Source organism: Vulpes lagopus, chromosome 8, assembly GCF_018345385.1.
Source record: "Vulpes lagopus strain Blue_001 chromosome 8, ASM1834538v1, whole genome shotgun sequence".
In the NCBI taxonomy this organism is placed as follows: domain Eukaryota; kingdom Metazoa; phylum Chordata; class Mammalia; order Carnivora; family Canidae; genus Vulpes; species Vulpes lagopus.
Window position 1 is genome coordinate 43,846,628 of NC_054831.1, and position 14,062 is coordinate 43,860,689.

At 33.3% G+C, this 14,062-nt stretch overlaps 1 protein-coding gene across 4 annotated transcripts in view; it reads left to right on the top strand.

Annotated features, from left to right (window-relative positions):
* The window catches only part of PDS5B (PDS5 cohesin associated factor B), a 185,950-nt gene that overhangs the window by 166,382 nt on the left and 5,506 nt on the right, over nt 1-14,062 (top strand). For 2 of the 4 annotated variants that reach the window (XM_041766309.1, XM_041766310.1), the window contains exons 28-33: nt 1,253-1,372; nt 2,538-2,600; nt 3,185-3,330; nt 5,504-5,609; nt 10,230-10,666; nt 10,761-10,868. In XM_041766309.1, the coding sequence (XP_041622243.1) occupies nt 1,253-1,372; nt 2,538-2,600; nt 3,185-3,330; nt 5,504-5,609; nt 10,230-10,666; nt 10,761-10,868 (980 nt within the window). The remainder of the gene's footprint in view (nt 1-1,252; nt 1,373-2,537; nt 2,601-3,184; nt 3,331-5,503; nt 5,610-10,229; nt 10,667-10,760; nt 10,869-14,062) is intronic. The other 2 variants (XM_041766311.1, XM_041766312.1) reach the window with 2 other exon arrangements.

Below are 14,062 nucleotides of genomic sequence, written 5' to 3' on the forward strand. Positions count from 1 at the left end.
TTCAGGCCTCTTAACACAACATCCATTCTGTAATCCATGGGTCAAGGAATAATTTTGATTTTCAAGTCTTAATTTTTTAAGAAATACATTTTATAAGGGTATAGCTGCCATAGATCATGGTTCTTCTGATAAATCTGGGTTAAGTCATTAAAAACCTGGAAAGGATTCTTCATTCTACATCCATTAAGATCAGTTGTGATTTGTGGGAAGGAGTCAAATTGTCAACATGGACTGGAATTGAGAGAAGTTGATTCCAACCCTTCTTGTGAGTGACTTTGAGGGGTTCAAGACTTCCATGGCTGCAGTAACTACAGATGTGGTAGAAATAGGAAGAGAACTGTTCTTAAAAGTAGAGACTAAAGATGTGACCAAATTGCTGCAATTTCATGATAAAACTTTAATGAATTAGGAGTTGCTTATGATAGATGAGCAAAGAAAGTGGTTTCCTGAGATGGGAACTACTCCTTGTAAAGATGCTATGAAGATTGTTAAAATGACAACAAGGGGTTTAGTATATTACACAAACTTAGTTGATAAAACAGCAGCAAATTTTGAAAGGATTGACTCCAATTTTGAAAATTCTTCTGTGGGTAAAATGCTATCAAGTGGCATCACATGCTACAGAGAAATTGTTCATGTAAGGAAGAGTCATTCAGTGCAGCAAACTTCATTATTGTCTTATTAGTTGATAAGCCATCAACAAATATCACATTTGTTGATGAGCCATCAACACTGAGGCAAGACTCTGGACCAGCAAAAAAGATCGCAAGTCACTGAAAGCTCAGATGATGGTTAGCATTTTCAGCAATGAAATTTTCTTTAATGAATGAATTAATTAATTAAAGTAGGCTCCATGCCCAGCATGTAGCCCAGTGCACTACTTGAATTCATGACCCTGAGATTAAGACTTGAGATAAAGAGTTGGATGCTCAGCCACCCAGGCACCCCTGCAATAAAATATTTTTAAATTACTTATACTATAATTACATTGTATGTTGGTTTTTAGACATAATGCAGTTGCACACTCAGTAGATTATAGCATGGTGTAAACATAACTTTTGTGTGCACTGGGAAACCAAAAAGTTCATTTGACTCACTTGGTTACAACATTGTTTTATTGTGGTAATTTAGAGCTGAATCTGCAGTATCTCTGAGGTATGCCTGTACAAAATGCATGTTCTAGAATTACTTCTAATTCACAGAGTCGAGGATGCCAACTTAAGTACCTAATTTTTTTTTAATACTATTGCAGAAACTGTACACTGTGTGTGATGTTGCCATGAATATCATCATGTCAAAGAGCACCACATACAGTTTGGAATCTCCTAAAGACCCAGTACTACCAGCTCGTTTTTTCACCCAGCCTGACAAGGTAGTTATTTTAGATTTTGTATAGATTGAAATAAAATGTATTCTCAGCACTAGGTTGTGGAAAGATTAGGAAGGATCAATATCAAAAGCTAATGTATGACTAATGTTATGGAAAACTCAGCATGCATCGTACTAATGTGGTTCAAGAGTGCATGGGCCAAACCAGAGGACACAAATAAGGGTCAGAGATTAGTTAAGGTGGTCGAGAGTTTGTGATCAGAGTTTTATGCTAGTGTGTGAGTTGAGGCAAAAATGTGGTCAAAGCATATAGATCTGTCATTATTGGCCATTGATCCAAAATGGGAAAGAGAATGCTGATAGACGCAGTCTGAAGTTATAAACCTTTGATTGAGATTCATAACTGGTATTAAGAAACAAACAGAGAACAAGCACTGGAACAGGTTCAAGACCCAAGGAACATTATAAGAATGTTCTCAAACCACTTTTACAAAACTCAAGTATTCCATGAGATATAATAGGTGTTTTCTGGAATCACCCTTAGAGGTTCATAATGCACCTAAGTCTGTTGGCTGAGAGTATGGAAACTACACTACTGTTTTTGCTTTTGTGTTTGTTTTTAAGCAAAATACCAATTAAAGTCTTACCAACGTGGAGAGATTTATAACACCCTTGTATGTAGGCTCACTCAGCTAAAAGGGACTGTTTGCTTTTAAGCATTCACCTTGTTGTGATTAAGATGATAGGAATATGTGATTGGTCTCTTCTCTGGAGGTATTGTTACAGATGTGCTTTTAGAGCTCTAACACTTTAGAGTGTGAATATGTTTTTAATACTGGAGTTGGTATAAAATTAGTTTAAGCTTATTATAGTATTTATTTTGGGGGGTGGGGAGGGACAGAGGGAGACGGAAAGAGAATCTTAAGCAGGCTCCATTCCTAGTGCAGAGCCCAATGCAGGGCTCAATGACCTGAGCTGAAATCGAGAGTCATATGCGTAACCAACTGAGCCACCCAGGTGCCCTTTGTTACAATATTTGAAATCAATGGCCAAAATTTTGTGTTTGAACTGATTATTTAAATATATATTTAAATATATATTTTATTATGACTATAAAACAAAAGCTGATGTATGCTTTGTTGGCTTCAAACCACCTCATGTATAGTGTTTCAGTATTCACTGACTGCAACTTTTTCCCTTGCTTGTAGAATTTCAGTAACACCAAAAATTATCTGCCTCCAGAAATGAAATCGTTTTTCACACCTGGAAAAGTACGTTTTGAATGTCATTCTAATTTTTATGTGATAGTTTATTTTAGTATGGTTATTGACATAATTATTTCTGTATTTCTTTAAAAATCGATGTATCTTAAGATAGAAAACACAATTAGATGTCTTCCACTTACTAGTTAGAAATAATTATGCTTACTATATAGATGCAAGCTGAGATACATAAATTGTAGCTTATAATAAAGCCAAGCCCTACAGAGCTTGATCCTTAAGTATCTTATCCTGTTATATCAAGGTAAAAATCTTAAAGTTAAAAACATCTTCTTAATCTAATTATGTCTTTCCAAAGCAAGAGTCTGGTTATCTGTTTTTATTATTGACTACACATTTTATTCTCACTTTTTATGTAAGCTTCTTCCTTCAGATAGCTAAGAAACTTAATTGTTATGCCGTCTATTTGGTTTTTCACTCTTTCAAGTAATAGTCTATTCAAGATCCTTACTTTATTTAAGGATGGGCATATTTGTGTGTGTGATTTGTACATAAACACTTTGACAGATATTTATGGTTTTTTACACGTAAATTTCTTTTGGCTTTAATAGAAAGATATGCATTTTTCATTTCAGCCTAAAACGACCAATGTTCTAGGAGCTGTTAATAAGCCACTTTCATCGGCAGGCAAGCAATCTCAGACAAAATCATCACGAATGGAAACTGTAAGCAATGCAAGCAGCAGCTCAAATCCAAGCTCTCCTGGAAGAATAAAAGGGAGGTAAGTACCTAAGAAATGTCATACTTCGCACTTAAGGATTCCAACAAGGCAGTGAGATCTAAAATGTGTAACCCAAAACATTTAATGTCAGTGAATGGAAATCAGTGCATACCTGAACATTCCCATTTAAATTTGTAGCCATTTACAAGTTCCTATTTATTTGCTCTCTTATTTTAGATAGGCTCTCCATCTTAGCCTTTTATATTTTAGCTTGTTGGTATAACCTGTGTTAGTAGACATAAGCTAAATGTTTAGCACTTGTAAAACTGTTGTATTATGATATATCCATACAATGGAATACATAATTGTTAAAGTGATGAGGTATGAGCCAATATGAATTGTTTTCACAACCAATTATTGAATAAAAAAGACAATTAATAGAATAATATTACAGTATTTTCAAGTTTTTAGAAAGGATTTGTATTCACATTGGCTTTCTATATGCATAGAAAGTTTGGGGAAGAATATACAACATCTTATGGTACTCTAGAATAGGAGGGAGCTCATTTTATACTCTGGTTTGAAATTTTTTTCCTGTGTACATGCATGAACTTTAAAAAATTGTTTTAAAATTATACTTTCAAATCATGCTCTACAGATTTTTCTTTTTAAGAAAGAAAGGGAAAATAATTCACACTTTCACTAATTTTAGCATAGGACTTAGTACACTGTTTGTTAGCAAAACCCTCTACAGGGCTTAACTGTACTATCTTTTGTATTGTTCATAACCAATCAATAAAGAAAGGAAATATTCTAAAATGTCTTATCAATTTTCTTGTAATGAATAAATTGTCAAGTGATAATATAGTAGAAATTGAACAAAAATTTATAGGTCTTGTTTTAGACTCCTGTATTAATACATATTAGTGGTTAATGCTTAAGTGGCCCTTCACCTATATCATTTGGATATTTTCTAGTGGATGACCTCATATTCAACATGACCAGAATATTTCCAGCAACTCATTTCCTCCTAAATAACTGGTTTTTCTTGTCAAATTCCTGGTTATAATAAAAAATGATCTAATTCACCCAGTCATTTAGGCTTAATGCCTCAAAATTGGCTTTGACTTTTCCCCCTTTGCTAAGATACTGCTGCGGAGCATAGTGATCTAATTTGTACTTTTATTAGATTGCCCTGATTGTTGGTACAGAATAGAGGAACTAGAATTGAGGTTAAAAAAACAAAAACAAGAACAATTAGGAGTCAGATAATAATAATTCAGGGAAGGGATAAAGAGAGAGGAAGATGGTTGATAGTCAAAATTTAGGATTTACTTTGATGGTAGATCCAGATAGGCTTGCTTGATGGATTAGATGTGAATGGTTATGGAAAGGAAATAGTTAAGGATGCATCCTAGGTTTTCTGCCGGAATATTTCTATAGGTGGTGATGCCATTTACTGAGATGTAGAAGTGTCCAAATGACTGTTTTGGCTGTGTTAAAGTTAAGATGCCTATTAGACATTCAAGTGAGGTGGGCAATGGAGTATGTGAGCCTAGAGCGCAGGGTAGCTTCTGAGCCAGAGATTGAGATTTAGGACTTAACAATGTTTGAATGGTTTTTAAAGCCAGATTAAGGATGTGATCTAGGACAGAAGACATCCTTTACCAATAAATGAGAGCATGTGCTATTAATTCATTTATTAAGTATTTATTGAATGCTTACTTTATGGCTGGCACTGGTGTAAGTGCTTCATATAAATTGCTAAGTACAATTGACAAAAGATCCATGCTTACATTCTAGCAGGGGAAGTTAGTAGAGAATAAACATAATAACTTTACTATATGTGAAGGTGTTAAGAGTACAGAGAAGAAAAAGTAGAATGGGTATATGGGAGAGATAGGGGAAAGTGCAAATTAAAGTAATATAGGCCAATCCAACTTGATAACAAGAGAAGCTATAATTTACTTTATGTGTCCACTCCAAAATATAATTTTTTTAAAAAGACTTAGAAAGAAACTAGGTTTGTGATTTTTAAAGTTTCCCTATTATGTTAAATTAAATATGATTCATTGCTTGTTGGTTAGGTGCTAAATATGATAGAATAAAATGGATCCTTTTTTTTGAAAGAATGAAACTTTTCCTCATAAAATTGTAAAGCTACACTAGGGAACAGAAAAAACTTTTAAGGTTATTTCATTGTAATAATAATTACAAATGTCTATATTAAAAGGCTTGATAGCTCTGAAATGGATCACAGTGAAAATGAAGATTATACAATGTCTTCACCTTTGCCAGGAAAAAAAAGTGACAAGAGAGACGACTCTGATCTTGTAAGGGTGAGATATTTGGTTTGATTTTATAATAATTATAATAATAATGACAAAAATAATTTTTACACTGAAACCAGTTAATATTACTCCCAAATTCGACATTTGATTTTCTTTTAATGGTTTTAATCACAAATTTGAGTTTATAATTCTCCTCTACCAAGAAATTTAAGCATACTGAATTTCTTGTATTTCTTATCATTCTAATAAGTGATCTCTGTAGATCTTTTAAATCAAACCTGCCAGTCCCATACTCAGAACTGCTTGGGGTCTGTTGTTGTTGTTGTTGTTGTTGTTTTTAAAACACAGTAAGTTTAGACTTAGCATTAGAGAGGGGAAATAGAATGAGGGTCCTTAAAGGTTCCTCCATTTTAGATGACTTCTTGAGCCTTTCATTAACTAAACAAACTTCTAGTAAGAAAATGCAAATAGTAGGAAATGTTACAGTTTTGCCTTCTTTAGTTTTTAAATTTCAATAACAATGATAACTTCTATGATAGAAACAGTTTATAAGTGTCATTTAAAGACAAAACAACCTGATAGCCTTAATAATTGAATGCATTTTGACTTCTAGTTTAGTTTTAAACACTTCTTGAATAATCACTAAGATTCTCTGAATCAAGTTTCTTATCTGTAAAATTTGGCTACTTGGCTGGTAAGGTTTATCAGAATAAATGAATTAGCCTAAGTTAATTGGTGTTGCTGCCATTTTATTATAAAGATCAGTATTTTTGATTAATAATTACTATAAAGTAAAAGTTAATGCATTTGAATCTACTCAGTAGAGGTGGAATGTTATTAATAAAAAACTTTGGTTTTGCTGAAATTTTATTGCCCTTCTTGTTTTCCACTGTCCCAACATTACCTATCCCAAAAAGTTGAAATTATTTTCAGTTGTTTTCAAGTTTCTCCAGTAATTTGTTTTGCCAGATTGTTTTTCTTTCCACTTAAAATATTATAATTCTAAAATTCTTACTAAATCCTAACTATACTGTAAATTCTGATTTTTATTGGCTGTTTAAAAATTTTGCCCAAGCAGAGTTAAAAATTGATCGCTTAGCCAGAAAGGAATCCTGTTATCTGGATTTATAGAAGAGAACCTTGAATTGGAAAAGGTATTTATGTCTTCTAGTCCTACTTCTCACTTAATGCAGAAATTCCTTCATTAGCATTTATGAGAGTTGGTTACCACATGCTTGAAAATGCCTTAGGTGGAGAGCTTGTAATTTTTCTCATTTTTTGGAAACATCAGCTAGGCCACCCATACCTACATACTGTCCTGCTCCCTTATCCCACCCACATCCCCCCAAGTTTGGAAAACATGATTGTGATGAACTCTTATGTTTTTTTACCCTATAAATTCTGTATCTAGTTCTACCTTTTAAAGCAATGAAGAAGAAAGTCTATATTTCATAGAAAAGTTTTGAAATTCTGAACTTTTGAGATTGATATGTATAATTATAGTGGAGGCCTTGGCTGCCTTTTGTATAATATTGCATCCATTTTCAGAAATACTATATGTACTGCATTACTAAATATCAACTGAAATAGCCTCAAAGAGTTAGCATTATGAGACAAAAGTTCAATTTAAAAACTAGTAGATTAGGGACACCTGGGTAGCTCAGCGGTCAAGCATCTGCCTTTGGCTCAGGGCGTAATCCCCGTCCCTGGATCGAGTCCCACATCAGGCTCCCTGTGAGGAGCCAGCTTCTCCCTCTGCCTGTGTCTTTGCCTCTCTCTCTATGTCTCTCATAAATAAGTAAAATATTTTTAAAAAAACAATAAAGACTAATAGATTATAGTGAAAGAGTACTGTCTTTGCATATGCTACCACCTTGACATGAAAATTTCACCACAAAGGAATTATTCTCCATATATATTTATATTAATATTTTTAGTTTTATAAATAATATATTTTCCCTATTCCTGCTTCTAACCTCAGTTTTATATGTACTCTCTCTGTTCTTAAGACAATGCAGTGCAAAATAAAAAACTAGAGAATACAGTGCTTTAGTAATAAACTAAATTATTTTATAGTATTCTCAAGAAGGCAGACATTAAATTTCCTGTTTACCACCAACCTTTTCCAGGGCATAAAGGAATTGAACCACCTTATCACATTTTTGGACATCAAAGTGAATTGTAACATTTAACATTGGAGGTGATAATTTTAAATTTAGTTTTAATTGAATATTTCCCTTATCTTTGGATCTCTGAGTAATGACAATTATTAATTTATGTGCAAAACTCTAAATAAGTTAAAAACCAATCACTTATAGGTCTGTTTTTCCTGGAACGTAGGATAATTTAATGCCAAGATATCTTTTAATATGATATAGCAGATCAATATACCAAAGAAGAATACTAACAAGATAATCTCAAGTCTTGTAAGGAAGACATAAATACAACTTAAAATCCATTCTTGATACATAGGAACTCTTAATAAGCTAATACCAGCAGGATATTTCTTTAACATGCTGAAAGTTTTATCTGTTTAAGTCAATAATCATTGATTCAGTTACTCCTCTTAAGTTATTCTTAAGGCAAAATACTTGAAGCATTTTTATTAAAAATCAGCAAAACAAGCAACCTCTCATCATCACTGTTATTTAATATTATTCTAGAATGTTTGACAAATTCAAGAATACATGAAATAGTCAAAAATACAACAATGGAAAAGAGACAAATTTGTTTTTATTTTTTGTTCTCTTAGAAAAATAAGAGAAGCAATTGAAAAACTAAGAATTTAGCATGGTAGCCATATATGTGGATGTTTTTATGTGTATAACCAGCTTTCCTCTGGTTCTTTTTTCTTATCTCAATTATACACTTGGGGGAAAGGAGATTTGCTTCACCACAATAACCACTACAACAACAAAAATAGATAGATCTATCAATCTAAATATAACTTTAAAAAAGAAGTAGGGGGATCCTATAATGGAGAAAATATCCAAATTGAGAAATATACAAGACTTGAAGAGAAAGAAGACATGCCATGTTCTTTAATGGGAAAAACGAATAAGAAAAGATGACTGTTCTTTCTAAATGAATCTGTATGTATTTATAAAATTCCAGTGGGATTTTAAGTCCATGTAGAAAAACAAATGTATATAAAAAAGAGGAGTAATAATATCAGCCCAGCCAGACACAAATGTATTTATTTATAATTAGTAAAATATTATGCTGCTGTCACAATAGCCCAAAAACATTTTTTAGTTTTAAAACATAATACAAAATAAATGAAGTATTACAAGTGAGTGATTTTTTTGAAATGATTGGAATACTCTTTGGGGAGATGGAGAGGAAAAACAGTTTAGACCTTCATCTCAAATCCTGTTAAGATACGATAATGTCTAAGTCTACTTAGGCTGCTGTAACAAAATACCAGAAACTGGCAGCTTAAAAAACAGAATTTTCTCACCATTCTGGGGGTTGGGAATTCCAAGATCGAAGTTGGCTGATTGCTTCCTGGTTTGCAATGACCACCTTCTCACTGTGTCTTCACATGGTGGAGAAAGAGACAGAGAGCTGTCTCTGGTGTCTTTCCCATAAGGGACTAATTCTTTTATGAGAGCCCCACCCACCCTCCTGATCTCATCTCAACTGAAGTATCTCTCAAAGGCCTCATCTTCAAGTAGCATCACATTGGTGGTGATGTGGAAACACAAATACAGAACATAGGAATTTTGTGGGGACACAATTCATTCCATAACAGATAGGAAATAAAATTTATGTATATGCAAAGATATAGAAGAATGTAGATTAAAATATTAAGACTCCAATATGTAAGTAGACAAAGAATATAATACCAATGACATTATTAGGAAGTTTGCAGACAGGAAACAAAATGACTAATTAGATAAGTTTTGTTGCTTTCTTTACACTGATTTTTAAAAATATAAATTGGCACAAACTTTTGGAAATAAAATTTACATGTACTTAATAATGGGTTTTTTACTTGTATGTGTATGGAGAGCTATAAGGGTTCATACTGTTAATTGATTTCTTTTGAGAAGAATAAATTCTCTGAACGTGAATAGGCTTTTATTTTAAACTTGAGTTACTGATTAAATCATTTAAATTGTTTTTGTGTTTTCTTGGTTGTACATGGGAAGAAGAAGTATCTGATTCAGAAGTGTTTTCAAAATTTTTAATAATATGTTTAACTTTTGTATCTTGCAACCTCCATTTGTAAAAGTAGTTCTATTACGATGTCTGAGCATGATACATAACATAGTTATTTTATGTCTTATATACTGTGTAGTAAAATTAGAATTACTTAAATTGACTATCAAAGCAGATCCATTATACTTTAGTAAAGTTAGACATTGTTCTTGCATGGAACTTAATAAATAACTTCATTGAAATTTATAACTTAATAAAATACTAATCTTAGAATGTTTCCATTTAAGGCCCTCTAGCTTAATTAAGTAATGATAAAAATTTATCCTCTTACCCTAGATAGTTTTTTTAGTTAAAATACAAGTAAATAGTTATGGTTCTCATATGCTTAAGAACTCTACATTTTATTTAGGCACATTTTTATTACATAAGTGGGTAACATAGTTTTTTATTTTTCAAAATGCATACTAACAATTTTAAGTTTGAAATTGTGGTTTTTATTCCTAGTCTGAATTGGACAAACCTAGAAGCCGGAAAAAAACACCTGTCACAGATTCAGAAGAGAAATTAGGTATGGATGACCTCACTAAGTTGGTACAGGAACAGAAACCTAAAGGCAGTCAGCGTGGACGGAAGAGAGGCCATACGGCTTCAGAATCAGATGAACAACAGTGGCCTGAGGAAAAGAGGCTCAAAGAAGATATATTAGAAAATGAGGATGAACAGAATAGTCCACCAAAAAAAGGTAAAAGAGGCCGACCACCTAAACCTCTTGGTGGAGGTACACCAAAGGAAGAGCCAACAATGAAAACTTCTAAAAAAGCCAAAAAAAAATCTGGACCTTCAGCACCAGAAGAAGAGGAAGAAGAAGAAAGACAAAGTGGAAACACAGAACAGAAGTCAAAGAGCAAACAGCACCGAACATCAAGGAGAGCACAACAGAGGTGAGTGCGTGTAACTCTAATCTGCATATATTTAGTAACTATGTTATAAATCATAATTTGATGCTATCCACATTTGGGTCTTCCCCCAAAGCAGAGCAGAATCTCCTGAAACTAGTGCAGTTGAATCCACACAATCCACACCACAGAAAGGACGAGGAAGACCATCAAAAACGCCATCACCATCACAACCCAAAAAAAATGTGTAAGTTGTAAATAATATTAAATTTCAAACCAGTTTCCAATTATTTTGCAAAAGTTCATAAATTTTCAAATATACATAGGGCTGTATTTAAAATCCCATATATTTATTCCTATTATACTAGGTAAGATAAAATTTTTATAAACTTACCTAGGTTATTGATATCCCAACTAACTCTCTGACAATATTTGTACATTTTTACAGGTTTTAGGCAAATCTTTTTAAATGAATACCAAACAGCTTATTATTCCAATAGAGAGTTTATAGTACTTAAAGAAATGAGAAGATATTTTTAAATAATCACATCATACTGACCAGATTGCCTTGTCATTCCATACTACGGTTTTTCCTTAGTGTTCCTCATCAGCAACTTAAAAAAAAAAAAAGTTTTTACATTTTTGTTTTTATTCTTTGCTGTAGGAAAATAACAGGCATTATTTTCTTTTAAATTACATCCACAGAAATTATATGTAGATCTGAAGTTTTTGGTGCTTTGATTTTCTTTTCTAATCAAATTGACACATCCATATCTACATATAAATAGTTTCAGAAAGTTCACACAAACATGTTTATAAGAAGTTACAGCCTAAGATTGTTAAAGTAGCAGGAGCATCAGTCCCTAATTTGTATACTTTGTGTTTTCTCAGTTACTTAAGTAGAACTAGAATAGCATGTCTTCCATTAGTCAGAAATTCTTCAGTTTTTCTGAGAGTAATCCCATTACATAATTACATCAGTGCCTTGGATTTTCAGACTTGCCAGAACACCTTTGCTCAATACTTAAGTTACCTTGGAAGTATTTCCTATTCCTGTATATTCCACAGGAAGAGGAAAAGTGCCTGAGTGTCTAGCTACTTCATGCTCTCTTCCATTTAATTTTTTCCTCAGTAAAAAGTAAAGGTAAGTATATTTTTGTGGTAGCTTTGTGAATGTGTTTGGATTTAGTTACAGGAAATAACTGTTTTTAAACAAATTCTTAAGGAATATTAAATTCTCACAATTTTATAATGAGGAAATAACAAATATCTTTTAGGCTTATAACTTTAATTTGTTTATATTTGGACATCAAAATCAAGGGCTTAAATGATTATCATATCGTCTCCTAAAGTGACACAAGTCCTCATACAAATATTCTAAACCACACAAGTATGTCTTTTAAAAATCAGTGCAATAGGGGATCCCTGGGTGGCGCAGTGGTTTGGCGCCTGCCTTTGGCCCAGGGCACGATCCTGGAGACCCGGGATCGAATCCCACGTCAGGCTCCCGGTGCATGGAGCCTGCTTCTCCTCTGCCTGTGTCTCTGCCTCTCTCTCTCTCTGTGACTATCATAAATAAATTTGAAAAATTAAAAAAGAAATCAGTGCAATAAAAGACTCTGTATTCTGTCTTAAAAGTATCTTCCCTTCATGGGGAACCTCTTTTTTTAGAACTGGTAGAATAACATATGTTATGATCTGCCTCTCTTGTTTTGACATTAGTGGATTTGAGAAAGATTGTATTTTCCATGTAATTCCTGTGTTTTCTTCTTCTAACTCTGAAAAATTGAATAAGAAAAATTACTTGGTTTGAGCATGGATTTAAACAGTACATACTTTAGATTATCTAAGAGACGTGATAAGCTGTATTCTTAATTAAAAAAAAAAAAAAAGTTAACCTACAGAGAGTAAGGTGATACTTGCCAGAGAGATATGGTTGTGAGAGTATGGGCAAAATGGTTGAAGGGGAGTGGGAGATATGGGCTTCCAGTGTGGGTGTGGAATAAGTCACAGGAGTAAAGAAAGGCAGACCACAGAGCATATGGTCAATGATATTGTAGTAGCATTGTACAGTAACAGATGGGAACTATACTTGTGTGGAGCATAACATAATGTATAAACAAGTCAAATCACTGTGTTATACAGCTGCAACTAATGTAACATTGTGTGTTAGCTGTACTCAAATAAAAAAGTTTTTAATTAAAGAATATACATTCAGGAGCCCCTTGGTGGCTCAGTCAATTAAGCATATGTCTGGCTCAAGTCATGATGCCAGAGTCCTGGGATCAAGCCCCTCACTGGGCTCTCAATTCAGCGGGGAATCTGTTTGTCCTTCTGCCCTTCCATCTCCGCTTGTGCTTGTCTTTTGCTTTCCCTCTCTCAAATAAATCTAAAAAAAGAAAGAAAAAAATATACATGCAAGTAAAAAAATATAGAGAGGGATACATTTGATTAAATGGTATCTATTACATATAATTGATTGCTTTCTGTGTTTCGGAGAGTACTAGGTGCTGGGGGATATAGTTGCCCAGAATAGACATGATTCTTGTCCTCATGGAATTTATCATCTAAATGGGCATGTAGTCATTACTTAATCACACATAAATTGGAATCCTAAATTGTGATATGTGCCCTAAGGAAAAAATATAGGGTACTGTAAGAGAACTTAATGGGAGGGCTAGGGAATTGGGAAATTTTCTCCTTGAAAATGACAGTTGATTTCTTGAGGATAGTAGAAGTTAGGCTGATGGGGAACAGGAAGAAGAACACAATTGGAGGGAATGTTGGATTTGAAAGTTCCAAAGTAGGAAAAATCTTGGCCAATTCAGAGTGTTGAAGGTAGGTAAGAATTTGCCAAATTGTTGTTGTGAGGAATTGGGGAATGGAAAGAGGAATGGACGGGTAGCCAAGGACTGTGTGCAGGGCCTTATATACTATGTTAAGGAGGTTTATGGGATTTATTTCTGTATATAGAGAGTTGTCAAGGGGTAGTGAGTGACATCAGCTGTTTTTACATTTTTAGAGAAGAGGTAAAGAGATGAGAATGGTTTGGATGTGTAGTAGCAGTAGAGGTGAAGAGAAGTGAATAGGATTTGAGATTTCATTGTAAGAATTATGGGGCCAGATAAAGAATGGTACACTATTAAAAAGGACTCTAAATTTTCTGTTTTGGGCAGCTCACTGGATGCAGATGCCTTTTATTGAGTTGGAAAAAATAAAAGGAAGAGCAAACTTTAGTTTATATTTTAAAATCCTTTTTGGTATTGCTCTCAGTTACACATTTTTGTCACTTGGTCAATGTTTGTAGGTAAAACTCTAGGAATAAACACTAGTTTAGGATTTAGAATAAGAAAAATATTTGTTTTATAAGGTAATAGAGGATACAAATGATAATGAGAATTTATGAAGTATTTAAAGCATTTTCTCTGAGGTAATCTACTA